Below are 18066 nucleotides of genomic sequence, written 5' to 3' on the forward strand. Positions count from 1 at the left end.
ACAGGCAGGGCGAGGGCTGATCAAGTCACCATTTCTCATAGTGTTCATTTCACTTTAACAGGTTTCCTTGTTGGTGCTCAGTTAGTTGTCCCCTATCAGGGAGAACAAGTGGTATTTGTCCCTTTGGGATTGGCTTATTTCACTCAGCATAATGTTTTCCAAATTCCTAACAGGGATCACTTTTCAGTTAAAATTTAAACACCTAAGAATAATTGTGTGTTAATTACAGCTTTGAGAGGGAGGTGCCTTTCTCTGAAGGGAGGAGAGAACCTCCACTTTGACTATGATCGTGTCTAAACAAGATAAGAGTCGGAGAACTCAAGGGGCTTCCATAGCCTTGGAAACTCATGACTGGTGCATAGGGAGATTACTGATGCCATAAACAGGAGTGTCAATTTGTAAAGTCAACAACAGGAGTCACTGTGCACTTACTCCTCATGTAGGATCTCTGTCCTTAATGTGCTGTACACTGAGGCTTAATGCTATAACGAGTACTTAAACAGTATATTTCACTTTGTGTTTCTATGGGGGTGCAAACGATTGAAATCTTTACTTAATGTACACTAAACTTATCTTCTGTAAAAAAAAAAAAAAAGAAATTATCAATTCCCAACTTGACTCTCACTGGGATTAAACATGACAATAGGTCTGATCTGATTTCATCATCATTTAAAAAAAATCATCTATTATTTTTCACTTTATGTTTGTGTGGGAGCAAACTGTTGAAATCCTTACTTAAGGTATACTAAGCTGATCTTCTGTATATTAAGATAATCGAAAATGAATCTTGATGTGAATGGAAGGGGAGAGGGAGTGGGAAAGGGGAGGGTTGTGGGTGGGAGGGACGGTATGGGGGGGGAAGCCATTGTAACCCATGAGTCGTACTTTGGAAATTTATATTCATTAAATAAAAGATTAAAAAAAAAAGTTAACATAAAAAAAAAATTACAGCTTTGAAACAATCTCTACTGAGTATTCTGGGGCAATTGTCAAGTTAATCACATTTGTTTCTCCTTATTCAGGTATCACTGAATTGCTCAGTGTTTCAGTATTGGTAAACACTTATTCCATGTATTTTAAGTGAATGTGTGTGTATGTGTTTTTAGCAGTTTTAAGCAAAATTAATTCTTGACTAAAAGCAGGAGTTCATTTTTAGTAACTGAATAAAAGTCTTTTGTAAGGTTCAGAGCACAGGTAAGGTTATTGGCAGGATTAGGACAGGTCCTAATGCGTTCTGGTGTTTTGCACGATAATGTCCTTGGGGGATGGCTCTTTATTTTTTTTTTTAATAGAAAACTTTTATTTAATAAACATAAATTTCAAAAGTACAACTTTTGGGTTATAGCGGCTTTTCCACCCATAACCATCCTCCCACCCACAACTATTCCATCTCCCACTCCCTCTCCCATCCCATTCTTCACCATGATTCATTTTCAATTATCTTTATATACAGAAGATCAACTCTATACTGAGTTAAGATTGCAACAGACTGCACCCAAACAGACACACAAAATATAAAGTACTGTTTGAAGATTAGTTTTACCATTAATTCTCATAGTACAGCACATTAAGGGCAGAGGTCCTACGTGGGGAGCAAGTGCACAGTGATTCCTGTTGTTGATTTAACAATTGACACTCTTATTTATGACATCAGTGATCACCCTAGGCTCTTGACATGAGCTACAAAGGCGATGGAAGCCTCTTGAGTTCACAAACTCTGACCTTATTTAGACAAGGCCATAATCAAAGTGGAAGTTCTCTCCTCCCTTCAGAGAAAGGTACCTCCTTCTTTGATGTCCCCATCTTTCCCCCGGGATCTCACTCACGACGATCTTTCTTTTTTTTTCTTTTTTTTTTTTTTTTTTTTTTTTTGACAGGCAGAGTTAGTGAGAGAGAGACAGAGAGAAAGGTCTTCTTTTTTCCGTTGGTTCACCCCACAAGTGGCCACTGCAGCCGGCGCGCTGCGCCGATCCGAAGCCAGGAGCCAGGTGCTTCTTCCCGGTCTCCCATGTGGGTGCAGGGCCCAAGCACTTGGGCCATCCTGCACTGCACTCCCGGGCCACAGCAGAGAGCCAGACTGGAAGAGGAGCAACCGGGACAGAATCCAGCGCTCCAACCGGGGCTAGAACCTGGGGTGCGGTGCTGCAGGCAGAGGATTAGCCTAGTGAGCTGTGGCGCCGGCCAAATATCTTTCATTTGGTTATTTTTTGCCATAGTGTCTTGGCTTTCCATGCCTGAGCTACTCTCATGGGGTTTTTAGCCAGATCTGAATGCCTTAAGGGCTGATTCGGAGGCCAAAGTCCTGTTTAGGGCATTTGTCATTCTATGAGTCTGCTGTTTATCCCGCTTCCCATGTTGAATCATTTTCTCCTTTTTTGGCTCTTTATTCTAATACAGAGTATAGTGAGCAGATAATTATACTTTGTCATACAAATTGTCTTTGCTGTTTAATCTTCATACAACTTGATTGTAGTAAAGCTATTTACATAATAATTATGGTAATTATAATAGTTAAATTATTGTGCACTTAAAACTAAAAAAAAATTTAAAAAGAATATAGACTTTCCTCCCTTTTGGGATGAGTACCCAAACCATAGTCTTATGTTTTAGTATTTGTAGAAATACTAAAAGCCTAAAGTAAGCAGTAAGTTTTCTTTTGCAGATAAACTTTATTTTCCATTAGAAATATTTTTCTTTATAAGATTTGTCAGGTAATTGCACCTAAGGAAATGGAAGTTGTTAACACAAAAAGTAATCTGTGCTCAAAATGTCTGAAGGTCATGTGGATTAAGGAAATACTTTAATTGGAAACCTCTTGCTCACAATAGTCTTAATATGATGTTGTTAGTATCCAGGAGTTATAAAACAGTAGTTAACAATAATGAAATGGGAATGCCTTAGTGTCAGTTTATGATCTTAGTAAAATGAATTTGAGAAGTTGCTTTCTTAGGAGATTTTCATGAATCTTATGTTGAAGAAATACTTCTATTTTCAACTCTTTTATTAATTGAGTATAACACATGACAGATCCTTAAAAATCCCAGCTATATAGACACCCTTATTATGTAGGAGAGTTAATAAGCTTGAAGAATAGATAACACATCCTTTCAATAATAGTGCATAATAGTAGTTTCCTGGAAACTAGCAGTAGTTTGGTCAGTCTGGTGAATAGGATTTTTAATCCACCTTGTTGTAGAACACCCAAAAACCTGTGTACACTCACCTTACACGCAGCAAACATATCACTGACACTGGGTTGGCAGAATAAAGTGAGAGTTTATTTTGCAGCATGCAGAGCAAGGAGTCAGGCAGCTATCACTCAGTTCTCAAACTTCTGAGAGATTGAGGGTAGTGAATCTTATAGATTAAAGTTGGGGTTGAGCAGGACATGATTGGCTCCTGTGGGTCTCTGGTTTGTCTGTAGTGCTCATGGTCTTCCTTTTGACTGGTCAGTAACAGAAGTCTAGTATTCCTTTGTGATGGTGAAGTGGACTCTGTCTGGAATCTATTGGCACATTGGATATTACTTTGTTTAATCAGGGCTCGGAGTTCCTGTGAAGTTCTCAGAATAGTCTAGCATTAAGATGTTGAGTATAGAGGTGACATTTGAATTCTGAGTCTTTGCGTCTTTGCGATTCTTGGATTTGCAGACTGGTCTTTTTGCTGCTTCCATAATTTAGTGTGTTAATCTTTAGCAAGGAGTTGACTTGTAGTCATGAAAGTTTATACAGAATCTGCAAGCCCCCGGAGAGAAACTGAGGCTCAGTAAAGTCTATAACAAAGGCTTGAAGAGTAGGGGCGCAGTTTTGCTTTTTTTTAAATTTAACATTTATTTTTATTTATTTGAAAGACACAGTTACAGAGAGAGGTAGGGAGAGATGGAGAGGTCTTCCATCTGCTGGTTCACTCCCCAGTTGGCCATAATGGCCAGGGCTGGCCAGGCCCAATCCAGGAACCTGGAACTTCTTCTGGGTTTCCCACGTGGGTTCAGGGTCCCAACCACTTGGGCCATCTTTTGCTGCTTCCCCAGATACATTAACAGGGAGTTGGATTGGAAGTGTAGCAGCCAGGTCTCAAACCAGCACTCATATGGGATTCTGGTGTCACAGGTGGAAGTCTAACCTACTAACTCCACAGTGTCAGACCCTCAGTTTTACTTTCTAACTCAAAAAGTAGAAGCACAGTTTTAGGAAACTTTTCAGCAGTGTTGGTGTGAGTAGAGAATTAAAAGTATTATCATTGCACTGTGCCTTTTCTACCATACATAGCTGGTTACAATTGTCATTATGAAATCTTAAAAAGTGGTAGCTAAAAATGCAATGTTATACTAGTGAATCAAAGAATCAGTTAAAACTAATACATCAGTGGAATTTATGAAATCAAGATAACTTAAAGTCTTTCCGAAAACCTGGAGTTTGTTTTCTTTATTTCTGATTGTTTAGTTTCATTTCTCAAATAACTTAATATTTTTGAAGACATATTTATTTTGAAAGTCAGAGTTACAGAGAGAGAGGGAGACAAAGAGAAATCAATCTTCTGTTCAGTGGTTCACCCTCCAGATGGCTGCCAGCAGTGGCTCTGGGCAAGGACTGGAGTTTCATCTGGGTCTCCTACAATGGGTGATGGGGCCCAGTCACTTTAGCCACCTTATGCTGCCTTTCCCAAGGCCATTAGCAGTGAGCTAGATTGAAAATGGAGCAGCCAGGACACGAACCACTGCCTATATGGGATGCCAGTACTGCAGGTGATGTCTTTACCTACTATGCCACCAGCTTGGTCCCTCAAATAACTTAAATATATAGGACGTGGGAGAGAGAGGTGTGATGCTATGTAGAGCCCACTTTTAGTTATCTATTTCTTGGGTTATGCTTGGCAATGTAAATGTTTTCTACAACATAAATTAATGTGTCTCTTTGCCTTCAATGGGCATGCATTCCAGGAATACAAATTGATGTATGTAAATTTAAATAAAATATTGGAAGATAGCCAGGTTACAGTTTATGTAAAGTCACTCTGTGTTTATACGATCTGTAGTCTGAATCAAAAGAGATGTTGTTCAGAGTTTTTGATTGTTTCCTTTTCCCCACATAGGCTTCTCTCTCCAGTATTGCATTTATCTATTCTAAATGATAAATGTCTCTTACTTGCACATCTGTAGTAGCTTTTTTCCATTTGTGATTAGTGAAAATTTTGAATGATATTTTGGTTTTCTGCTTGATCATTTTTTAAGGTAGTATCTGTTATAATTTAAAGTTTGTAAAGTTAAGCCAGATAAATTCACAGAGCTGAATTTGGAGCTATATTTGGTAACTATAGTGAGGAAACCACACAGGAAGCAGGATGCAAATCAGTACAAAGCATGACTCATGCCTTGCAGGACTTGACAACCCTTTCTACCTTATTAAAGTTGTCTTCTGATATGTGATAACTCAGTATTTAACTGAGGTGGCAAATTGCAGTTCCTGACTAGATTGTTTCAGCATAGTGTATGATATTCTTTGTATTCTGACTCTGTTACTGAGAAAATTTCGGTTTTATTAAACATGTTTTCATGAAAAAGCCATAGTTCTTGGATAAGATATATTTTTCATGAGAATGCCATAGTTCTTGAATGTAATAATTATAGATATATATATATATATAGTAGATGGCCTAACATTAGAAGGAAATTAGTAAAATTAGCTATAATACTTTTTGAAATCTTGAACTTTGAGATTAAATGTTACTTTCTTTTTTCATCTTAGGGCACAGTCAGTGGTGTGCTGCTAGTTACACCAAATAATATAATGTTTGATCCACATAAAACTGACCCTTTGGTTCAAGAGAATGGCTGTGAGGAATATGGCATCATGTGTCCAATGGAAGAGGTGATGTCAGCTGCAATGTACAAAGAAATTTTGGATAGCAAAATAAAGGAATCCTTACCCATGTAAGAGTGATATTTATACTCCTTTGCAATTTTATTACATCTAGATAGTTGGCCCTGATCTAATACTCCTATTTTCTTAATTTTGTTATAGCTGCCTTTCATTTTATCAGTAATGGAACAAAAATACATCTAGTATTGAAAAGATTATTGTTAATGTAACTAGAATAGTTAGTAATTGCTTTAGATTTGTGTATTTCATCAGAAAACTAGATATTTGAAAAGTTACTTGTAATATTCGTTTAATTCAGTCTTTATAAGCCCTTTTTATTTGGACAATATGAAGAATTCTAAATCACCTTTGTGAGTCACCTTTGTCAGGCAGGGGTAGTTAAAAGATTTTCCTTGAGGTGTGGAATTTGAGAGAGGTCACATGAGCAAAGACCTGACGTTATGATAGCCATTAATTTATGTGTTTATACAAGAAAATACAAATTCTAGGAGAGAAAACTCTCTAGTTGCAGAAATATAATGTGTTTACATTATATATCACAAATATAATGTGATACTCTTTAGGGGATTTGTGTGATACCATAACAGGTGTGAGACTACAGGTAATATGCTTGACCAAACTAATGACCAGTGAGAAAAGGGGAACAAGAAATAAAAGGAAGGCCGGTGCCGCGGCTCACTAGGCTAATCCTCCGCCTAGCGGCGCCGGCACACCGGGTTCTAGTCCCGGTCGGGGCGCCGGATTCTGTCCCGGTTGCCCCTCTTCCAGGCCAGCTCTCTGCTGTGGCCAGGGAGTGCAGTGGAGGATGGCCCAGGTGCTTGGGCCCTGCACCCCATGGGAGACCAGGAAAAGCACCTGGCTCCTGGCTCCTGCCATTGGATCAGCGCGGTGCGCCGGCCGCAGCGCGCCGGCCGCGGCGGCCATTGGAGGGTGAACCAACGGCAAAGGAAGACCTTTCTCTCTGTCTCTCTCTCTCCCTGTCCACTCTGCCTTCAAAAAAAAAAAAATAATAAAAATTAAAAAAAAAAAAAGAAATAAAAGGAGAAAAATTATATAATGTAAGTATACAAAGAAAGAAAAGGATATAGAAAGGAAGAAACTTGATAAATATATGAAAGAACCCCCTGGGCCTTCCATCCATGACTTGGTGAACAATTTAAAAACTGGCTTTACTTTTAAGTGATACTGATATTTAAATCCCTATATTAGCGCATAAGTGGATGCTGACTGTTTTAAAATTAACTCAAGGGAAGAATAACTTAACAAAAGAAACAGCAAGTTATTATTGTCTCTGAGGAAGACTATATGAATCATTAGGATACCTCTGATAGAATAAAATCCCTTATTCAGAAAGTCATTTTTCCATCCAGCAGATACTACTTTGGCTCAGTAAACTAATCTGTTGAGATACAGATAATTCCTAGAAGGTATTGTTATTCTCTGCTATTGATTGTACTTACAGATTATCATGCAAAGACTGTTTCAACAAATAAGGGTTATTGGGAGTGGGTGGAGAGATGAGACAGATGTGAAGAGTGAAGAATTGGGTTCACAGAGAAAGAGGAAAGTTATTTGTATATGGACAGATTATTAGTCACTGCTAAGATGCCCTCTTTGTTGCCCTGCTTTTTTGTTTTATTATAATAGTTTGGCTTTTTCTTACTCTGAAGAATTTGTAGAATCTATTCTACAAAAGTGATCTAGGGCTCTTCCTCCTTCATATCACTGTTTTATCATTCTTACTTTCCCCTGGAAAGAACATACATTTGATCCCCAAATATAAAAAAAAATAAAAACATTCCCCACTAAGAAATATTATTAAATCCTACCTTGTGAGTTAATTAGCATCATTTATCATCAACATTTAACCTCATTGAAACAACATTTGGCATCAAATGGAATCAGTAAATCAAATGGTTTTGCATAGTAATGTCATATATAGCAAAATGAGGTAGAAGATGTGATTGATTTATTTTTCTTACACTACTTGGGTGGTTAATTTCAAAAGTAAGCTGCAACTGTATTAAGCAGTAACAGCATTATTGACACAAACGTTTAGCCTTTCAGCATGTTAAGTTGGTACTATACTCATCTAGTTACCTTAACTGTTACCTAAGGGTCTTATAAATTTAAAAATCATGTAGTTAGGATTTCTCAAACTTTTTGACCAGTTCTGTCTCTGTATGTGCAGTTTGAGTCAATCACCAGTAGATGACACTATTGCATATTAAATAACACAAATTGCTTGTGTTAAGATAAAATCAGATGCAAAGGCAGTAGAGGTATCAATTGGATTTCCATTAGTTAATACTTCAAAAATGAATTTTGTACCCATTTATATAAATTTTTCATGTTTGTTGCAGAAAATTTTAAAAGTACAAAAAAGCAAAAGAGAAAAGGTGTTCACATTCAGAAATAATCAGTTATTTTTGTGTTGTCTTACTTTCCAGTCTTTTCTGTTCATTCTATTTTTACATGCTGTCAAGTTGTATTTCCATAAATGTGACTACTTTTTCCATTAAAAACATGGAAATTCAGTTAGGAATCCAGCTGTCTAATACCTAAACTTTTTACCTAGACAAACTCTCTTAGAATTGGTACTCCAGGGTTGTCAGTGTTAATCTGAAGATTTCCTCGAAGTGCCTTTGTCTCAGGCCTATTCAGGGTTGGTGTTAAGCCTTGTGTTTGAGCCACATATTTTTGTTTAATTTCTCTTTGAATGTAAACAAGCACTGTGTGTATGTGAGTATATATGTGTGTGTATGTATAATAAACCAGTGTCTTTTTACTGTGTTAAAAAATTTTAAATTTGAATGAAACATTTCTCTTTTTATTTTCTGTAGTACATTACTAAGTAAATTTGAGTTTAGAATAGCATCCTTATCCATAGTTGATGCCATCAAATTCTTTTCAAGTAGACTATTTGTAAGGAAATCAGTTTATATTAATGTCTCCCAAATCTTAAGCAATTGATGCAAAAACCTGACTTAATGCTTGGTCTATATAAATATGTCTAAATTTTTATATTTTGTTGAGATTTATACTGCATTCTTTTCAAGAAATCTTTTAAAGTTACTAATTCCATGTTCAGCTGATGAAATGAAGTACTATAACTTTAAAAGTCTGATAGTTTTTAATTTTGTTTTATGACAGAGATACAGAACCATTATCTGGAAGGGACTACTGCCATTCAAAGAAAATTAAAGGAGGTAGTACTGAAGAGGTAGACTCCCGAATCCGCGATGCAGGTAATGATAGTGCCAGCACTGCTCCTCGGAGCACTGAAGAATCTCTTTCTGAAGATGTGTTCACAGAATCAGAACTGTCTCCCATAAGGGAAGAACTTCTGTCTTCAGACGAGCTGCGAAAGGATAAGTCATCTGGTGCATCCTCAGAATCTGTGCAAACTGTCATTCAAGCTGACGTGGGTTGTTTGTCAGTCAAGGCAGAGTCCACTAGTGCTCCTGGTCCCTTAACATCTGATTCTGGACATTCCACAAACGAAGTTGTGACTTTATCTAATAAAACTGATTTAAATAATCGTGAAATGGCCACTAAAGAAGGTCAGACTACAAACAACTTTCAAGAAATACCAGGCCCTAAAGAACAAAGCACAAATAGGAAAGGCAATGCAGATCAAGATTTTTTTCATGATGAGAATTCATTACACCAGGAAGAGGATGAAAAAGAAAATATGCCTTGTGGAGAAGCAGCAGAATTTAAACAAAAGCAAACTATTAACAAAGGAAAACAGGGAAAGGAGCAAAATCAGGACTCAGAGACTGAAGTAGAAGAGCTACGCAAACTCTGGAAAAGTCATTCTATGCAACAAACCAAACAGCAAAGAGAAAACATTCAACATGTGTCACAAAAAGAAACTAAGCATAAAATTGCATCTCCTGATGGACATGTAGAAAGTAAGTGTTAAGGAATAACTAAAATTAGTTCATTTCATGGTATATGTCTCCCTCTTTGCACACTGACTCAAAAAGCTGCTGTATCTTAGGCTAATCTGATGGATAATCTAGTGGCCCCTGACTGATAGTACCTGGTGAAAAGTATGTGTGGTCTGGTACCTGTAGTCTTTTTTGTATCCCACAGGTGGTATACATATAATGAGAATGTTCAAAACATGTTTAAACATCCTTTTTAAAAAGTATTTTATTTATTTGAATGGCAGAATGATGTAGCAAGGAGCAGAGACAGAGAGAGAGCTTCCATCCACTGATATACTTCCCAGATGAACACAATAGCCAGGACTGGGGCAGTCTGAGGCCAGGAGCCAGGACTTTCATATAGGTTTCCTATAAGGGAGGCAAGGGCCCTGCTTTCCCAAGTTCATTAGCAAGGGTCTGGATTGGAAATATAGCACCTGGTACTTGAACCAGAGCTCCAATATGAAATGCTACTGTTGCAGGCGATGGCTTACTATGCACGATAATGCCAGCCCTTGTATAAACATTCTATCTTTAAATAATTTTTTCTCTTTTTTTTTGTTTAGATAAAGGAAAAAGATTTAATGTTATTTCATATATACAGCTTTAAGAACATAGTGATGCTTCTTACCCTCCCTGCCATCTTCCCTCTGCCTTCCTTTATTATCCTTCTTTTAATTTTTGCAGGGGCATAATTTTCAGTTTACTTTATAATCCCAAACATACCTCTCTGCTAAATAAGTAATTCGACAAGAAGAAAGTAGAAAGACCACTGTTCCTCAGTACTATATAGACAAGGGCTATAAATAATAATCAGATATCAAGATGTCAATTTCACCCTCCAATGGCCGCCGCGGCCGGCGCCCTGCGGCCGGCGCACCGCGCTGATCCAATGGCAGGAGCCAGGAGCCAGGTGCTTTTCCTGGTCTCCCATGGGGTGCAGGGCCCAAGCACCTGGGCCATCCTCCACTGCACTCCCTGGCCACAGCAGAGAGCTGGCCTGGAAGAGGGGCAACCGGGACAGAATCCGGCGCCCCGACCGGGACTAGAACCCGGTGTGCTGGCACTGCTAGGCGGAGGATTAGCCTAGTGAGCCGCGGCGCCGGCGGTAGTTTAATTTTTTTGTCTTTTTTTAATTTTGTTTAAAGAATACAACGTCATGCTTTTAATATTTACAGATTTGGGAACATGATGCTTTTTTGCCCCCAATCTGCCTCCCATGCATACCAACCATACTCCTGCCTTTCTTCCTCCTCCCTCTTCATTTCTTGTTCTTTTTTTTTTTAAGATTTATTTATTTACTTGAAAGTCAGAGTTACACAGAGAGAGAAGGAGAGGCAGAGAGAGAGAGGTCTTCCATCCGCTGGTTCACTCCCAGATGGTCGCAACATCCGGAGCTGTGCCAATCTGAAGCCAGGAGTTTCGTCTGGGTCTCTCACGTGGGTGCAGGGACCCAAAGACTGGCCATCCTCCACTGCTTTCCCAGGCCATAGCAGAAAGGTGGATTGGAAATGGAGCAGCTGGGACTAGAACCGGTGCCCATATGGGATGCCGGCACTGCAGGTGGCAGCTTTACCCGCTATGCCACAGCGCCAAACCCCCACTCTTATTTTCTATAGAGTTCAGTTGCCAGTTAATTTTTACACCATAAGATTAACCCTACACCAAGTAGAGAGTTCACCAATTTGTATGAAGAAAAAGAAGTAAGGAACAAAAACAAACAAGAAAAACATTGTTCCCCAATAGTCAAAGAGAAAGAACTGCTAAGATCAATCCCATTCACAATAGCTACAAAAACAATCAAATACCTTGGAATAAACCTAACCAAGGATGTCAAACATCTCTACGATGAGAATTACAAAATCTTAAAGAAAGAAATAGAAGAGGATATAAAAAAAAAAAATGGAAAAATCTTCCATGCTCATGGATTGGAAGAATCAATATCATCAAAATGTCCATTCTCCCAAAAGCAATTTATACATTCAATGTGATACCAATCAAAATACCAAACACATTCATTTTGTGTGTTTTGTGTGTTTCTTTTGCTGTGCGGAATCATTTTAGCTTGATATTATCCCATTTGTCTATTTTTGCTTTTATTGGCTGTGTTTCTGGGGTCTTTTCAAGAAGACTTTGCCTATGCCAATGTCTTGTGTTTCCTCTAGTAATTTGATGGTTTCATGTCTTAGTTTTACATCTTTGATCCATTGTGAATTGATTTTTATAAAGGGTTGGGTTAGGGGTCTTGTTTCATACTTCTGCACACACAGGTTCGATTTTCCCGATACCATTTGTTGGTGAGACTATCCTTTTCCAGGGAGTATTTTTAGCTTGTTTGTCAGTGATTAGTTGTTTACAGATGTGTGGATTAATTCTGTCGTTCCTTATCTGTTCCTGTGGTTCACGTTTGTGTATCAGTACCATGCTGTTTTGATTATAACTGCTCTGTAATATGTCTTTAAATTAGGTATTGTAATTCTTTCGGCTTTTCTTTTTTATTGCTTAAGGTGTTTTTAGTTATTTGGGGTCTCCTGTGTTTCCATATGAATTTTAGGTTCATTTTTTCCTAGATCTGAAATGAACGTTATTAGTACTTTGATTGCCATCATGTTGAATCTCTAAATTATGTTGTATGGCATTTTGATGATGTTAATTCTTTTAACTCATATGTATCTCCTATTTCTTAACATTTTGTAATTTCCATTTTAGCACACTTTAACTCCCTTGGGTAAATTTATCCCAAGGTATTAAATTTCTTTTTGTAGCTATTGTAAATGGGACTAATCTTACAAGTTTTGCTCAGCCATGACAAATTTTTATGTATAAAGAGTCTATTGGTTTTTTTTAGTATTTTTATTTATTTGAAAGACAAAGTACAGAGAGGCAGAGGCAGAAAGAGGAAGAGAGGTCTTCCATCAACTGGTTCACTCTCTAGATGGCTGCAGTGGCTGAAACTATATTGATCTGAAGCCAGAAGCCAGGAGATTTTCCTGGGTCTCCCACAGAGGTACAGAGGCACAAGGACTTGAGTCATCTTCTGCTGCTTTCTCAGGGCATAGCAGAGAGTTGGATTGGAAGTGGAGCAGCCAGGACTCAAACTGGTGCCCATATGGAATGCTGGCACCACAGGCAGTGGCTTTACCCGCTACGCCACAGCACTGGCCCAAGGCCATTGACTTTTGTGTGTTGATTTTATATCCTGCAACTTTGCCAAACTCTCTTAAGATAATAATCTGTTAGTGGAGTCTTTGTTCCGCTATATACAGAGTCATGTCATCTGTATACAGAAATAATTTCACTTCTTCCTTTCCAATTTGTACCCCTTTGATTTACTTTCCTTGCCTAATGGCTGTGGCTAATACTTCCAGAACTGTATTGAATAGTAATGGGGAGAGTGGCATCCTTGTCTGTTTCTAGCTTTTAGTGGAAATGCCTCTAGTTTTTCCACATTCAATATTATGTTGGTTGTCAGTTTCTCGTATATTGCCTTGATTGTGTTTAGATGTGTTCCCTTTATATATGCAGTTTGTTTAAGGAGAAGGATTTTTATCATGATAGGATGTGTATTTTGTCAAATATGTTCTCTACTTCTATTGAGATAATCGTATGGTTTTTATTCTTCAATTTGTTAACAGGATGCATCATGTTTCATTACTTGAACTATCCCTTCATACCAGGGATAAATCCCACTTGGTCTGCATGGATGATGCTTTTGATATGTATTGCATTTGATTAGCTAGTATTTTACAGAAGATTTTCACATCTTTGTTTATCAGGATATTGGTCTGTTGATCTCTTTCATTGTTTCTTTTTCTGGTTTTACAATTAATGTAATGCTGGCATCATAGAAAGAATTTGGGAGGATTCCCTCTCTTTCAGTTGTTTGAAATGGCTTTTAAGAAGTTGGAGTTAGTGCTTGTTAAAAGTTTGATAGAATTCAGTAGTGAAGCCATCCAGTGCTGGAATTTTCTTTGTTTGCAGGGTGTTTTTTACTGATTCAGTCTGCAACTTATTTATTGGTCTATTTAGGCTTTGTGTGTCATTGTGCCTTAATTTTGGTAAATTTTATGTGTGTAAAATCTGTCCCTTTCTTCTAGATTTTATAATTTGTTGACATAAAACCATTTGTAGTAATTCTTGTTGATTCTTTTTATTTCTGTGGTATCCAGTGTAAAATATTCTTTTTCATCTCTGATTTTATTAATTTAAGTCTTCTCCCTGCCTTATTTTGGTTAGTTCGGCCAGTGATTTGTCAATCTTGTTTATTTTTTCGAAAAACTAGCTCTTCATTTCAGTTACCTTTTGTGTGATTGTTGATAGCATCTGGGATGTTTCCAACTTTTGGCTCTTATAAATGATGTTGCTATGAATATGGTATACAAATACCTGTTTGAATTATTTTCAATATTTTTGGATATATATTTAGAAGTAGAATTACTGCATCATACAATAATACAATTTTTTGAGGAACCACTGCACTATTTTCCACAGTGGCTGCACCATTTTACATTCTTAACAGCAATATATAAAGATTTGGTTCAGTTTTTTTTTTTTCAATACTGAGTTTATTTTGCATCATCCAACTAAGTTACTTTGAAGACCTAAGGATTATATTCAGTAGATTTTAGCGAATTTGCTTACTTGAAGCAAGTTCTAGAAAAGATTGAATGTTTTTCCTTCTATAATGTTTTTCTTTCTTCAGAACTGGTGACTTATTTGACAAATACATTTTACAAAATATAGAAAAGTTGTTTGGAATTATCACGAAGAGGGGACCATTTCTAATACACTGTGTTTTGCTTACTACATTATGGGTCAAATGAGGCTTAGCTAACATTTCTTACATTATTTGTTGGAATATTGATCCTAGATTAATTTCATGTATATACGTACTTCCATTTTTTAATTTCAAACAAGTTTTTATAATGGGCTGAAGTAAACAAGTTAATATTTTAACTATTTTTAAAATTGTGGTTTTATGTAAATATATAATATTTATTTTTTTAGTTTCTCAGTTTCTTTTTTAAGGAATTCATTAATATATTCTCAGGGCTGCAGCAAATGGATAATTACTGTAGCACAACTCTCAGGAACAAACTGTATCAAAGAGCAACTTTCACCACCATATTTATAGCATTGATGTTCTCAATAGCCAAAATATAGACTCAGCCAAGGTGCAGATAATCAGATGAATGGATAAAGGAAATGTGAAAAATATCTATATCGGGGCTAGCGTGTGGCGTAGTAGTTTAAGCATCTGCCTGCTGGGCTGGTGTCCCATATGGGCTCTGGTTCAAGTGTCAGATGTTCTACTTCCCATCCAGCTGCCTGCCGATCGCCTGGGAAAGCAATAAAGGATGGCCCAAGTGCTTGGGCCTCTGTGCCCATGTGGGAGTCCTGGAGGAAGCTCCTGGCTCTTGGCTTCAGATCAGCCCAGTTCCAGCTGTTGTGGCCATTTGGGAAGTGAACCAGTGGATGGAAGACCTCTCTCTCTGTTGCACCCTCTTTCTCTCTCTCTCTGTAACTCAGCCTTTCAAGTAAATAAATTAATCTTTAAAAATTTATAAAAATAGATAAAAAAGAAAAATATCTGGATCTATATACATACATGGTGGAATATTATTCAGCTATAGAAAAGAATGAAATTCTAGTATTTTGGATCAAAATGGATGCAACTGAAGTACTTCATGTTGAGTGAAATAAGCTAGATACAGAAAGACACATACCACATGTATTCCCTTATAAGTATAAACTAAAATTAAAAAAGAAAAAAAATGAAATACAAAAACAAAAAAGATAGAAATACTTGTGTATATCAGCATTGCTGCAGATATTTTTATCAAACTTTGTTTTATATCTTTGTCAAGGCAGTGATTAAGAGTGATAACTGTACTATAGTTTTTATGAGCTGTGTTTATTTTAAAACTTGCAATAATGAATAAAATGAACATCTTTGCATTTTATTATTGTTTAGAGCCCTTGAGTATATTCCTGGTGAACTAGGGTCATTTTACTTATTGAATTCTGTTATTTAGTGGAGCATTAAACCTTTGACCTTAATTATTTCAAAATTTACCTTTTAACCATTTTAAGCCTTCAGCATTTCAGTGGCATTAAAACTTCATTCATCCTGTCATTCCAACATCACCACCGTTCATCTCAAGAACTTTTCTATCTTCCCAAATTGAATCCCTGAACCCATTAAACAAAAATTGACACCTTTCCCTTCTCCATAGCCTTAGCAACCACAATTCTGCTTTCTGTGCCTGAATTTAACTACTCTGGGTACTTCTATTAGTGACATCATACCATATTTGTCTTGTATTTCTGACTTGTTTGTTTAAAATAATGCCTTCAATGTTTATTCCTATATTAACAAGCTTCAGAATTTCCTGACTATTAAAGGTTCAATAATATTCCATATTATGTATATATTATGTTTTGCTTATTCATTTGTTGATTGCATGTGGGATGTTTCCAACTTTTGGCTCTTATAAATGATGTTGCTATGAATATGGTATACAAATACCTGTTTGAATTATTTTCAATATTTTTGGATATATATTTAGAAGTAGAATTACTGCATCATAAAATAATACAATTTTTTGAGGAACCACCGCACTATTTTCCACAGTGGCTGCACCATTTTACATTCTTAACAGCAATATATAAAGATTTGGTTCAGTTTTTTTTTTTTTTTCAACACTGAGTTTATTTTGCATCATCCAACTAAGTTACTTTGAAGACCTAAGGATTATATTCAGTAGATTTTAGCGAATTTGCTTACTTGAAGCAAGTTCTAGAAAAGATTGAATGTTTTTCCTTCTATAATGTTTTTCTTTCTTCAGAACTGGTGACTTATTTGACAAATACATTTTACAAAATATAGAAAAGTTGTTTGGAATTATCACGAAGAGGGGACCATTGATAACGTTCATATATAGATTTTGGAAGCAGTGTATGTGGGAGGGACAGTGTTTATGTACATACACACAAATGTCAGAGGGCTTCAAAAAGTTTATGGAAAATTCACTTTATTTCTAACTTCCATTTTCTAAGAATTTTTCAATGCTTGTGTGTATGTGCATATATGTACAATTTTGATATTATGTGTATGTCTATATACATACAGACTTTTTAATGTAAAATCAGGATTATACTATATACAGTTGTATCCTTTCTTTTAATATTTTGTTATGAACATTTTCTTATATCATTATAGGTCTTTGAAAACAAGGTTTTAATGGTTCTATAATTTCTTTAATCATTTCTACATTACAATAGTCAGTTATTAACAATTCACAATGTTATGTGAATGCTGGTGTGGATTTTTTTTAACTATCTTTGCATGTAATAATTACCTTACGTTTTAAAACCTTTGGGGCCGGCGCCACAACTCAATAAGCTGATCCTCTGCCTTGTGGAGCCAGAACACCGGGTTCTAGTCCCTGTCGGGGTGCCGGATTCTGTCCCAGTTGCTCCTCTTCCAGTCCAGCTCTCTGCTGTGACCCAAGATCTTGGGCCCTGCACCCCATGGGAGACCAGGAGAAGCACCTGGCTCCTGCCTTCGGATCAGCACAGTGCACCGGCCTCAGCGCACCAGCCACGGCGGCCATTGGAGGGTGAACCAACGGCAAAAGGAAGACCTTTCTCTCTGTCTCTCTCTCTCACTGTCCACTCTGCCTGTCCAAAAAAAAAAAAACTTTGGAAAAGCATAATGGATTCTGTGCTCCTATGGTTGTAAGGGCTGGAGATAATAATAGGGGTCAGGTAGATTCTGTCAGAAATTAAAAAGAGGCTGGCGCCGCGGCTCACTTGGTTAATCCTCTACCTCAGTGCCGGCACCCTGGGTTCTAGTCCCGGTTGGGGCGCCGGATTCTGTCCCGGTTGCTCCGCTTCCAGTCCAGTTCTCTGCTGTGGTCCAAGAGGGCATTGGAGGATGGCCCAAGTGCTTGGGCCTTGCACCCGCATGGGAGACCAGGAGGAAGCACCTGGCTCCTGGCTTCGGATCGGCGCAGTGCGTCAGCCATAGCGGCCATTTGAAGGGTGAACCAATGGAAGGAAGACCTTTCTCTCTGTCTGTCTCTCCCACTGTCTAACTCTGCCTGTCCAAAAAATAAAAGGAAATTAAAAGGAGACAAATTAATAGCTGTTTTTGGATAGATGCTATAGATTGTTGCCATTTCATTTATTTTTTTTTTGGAATGAAAATTAGTTTTGAATTAATTTTGAGTAACTTCATATTCTTCATA

At 37.3% G+C, this 18066-nt stretch overlaps 1 protein-coding gene across 12 annotated transcripts in view; it reads left to right on the forward strand.

The window, feature by feature from the left end:
* The window catches only part of OXR1 (oxidation resistance 1), a 796801-nt gene that overhangs the window by 728284 nt on the left and 50451 nt on the right, over nt 1-18066 (forward strand). For all 12 annotated transcript variants that reach the window (XM_070075402.2, XM_008255818.5, XM_089335578.1 and 9 more), the window contains 2 exons: nt 5745-5929; nt 9033-9796. In XM_070075402.2, coding sequence (XP_069931503.2) covers nt 5745-5929; nt 9033-9796 — 949 coding nt within the window. The remainder of the gene's footprint in view (nt 1-5744; nt 5930-9032; nt 9797-18066) is intronic.

Source organism: Oryctolagus cuniculus, chromosome 6 (genome assembly GCF_051225735.1).
Source record: "Oryctolagus cuniculus isolate XC-2025 breed Fujian yellow rabbit chromosome 6, ASM5122573v1, whole genome shotgun sequence".
In the NCBI taxonomy this organism is placed as follows: domain Eukaryota; kingdom Metazoa; phylum Chordata; class Mammalia; order Lagomorpha; family Leporidae; genus Oryctolagus; species Oryctolagus cuniculus.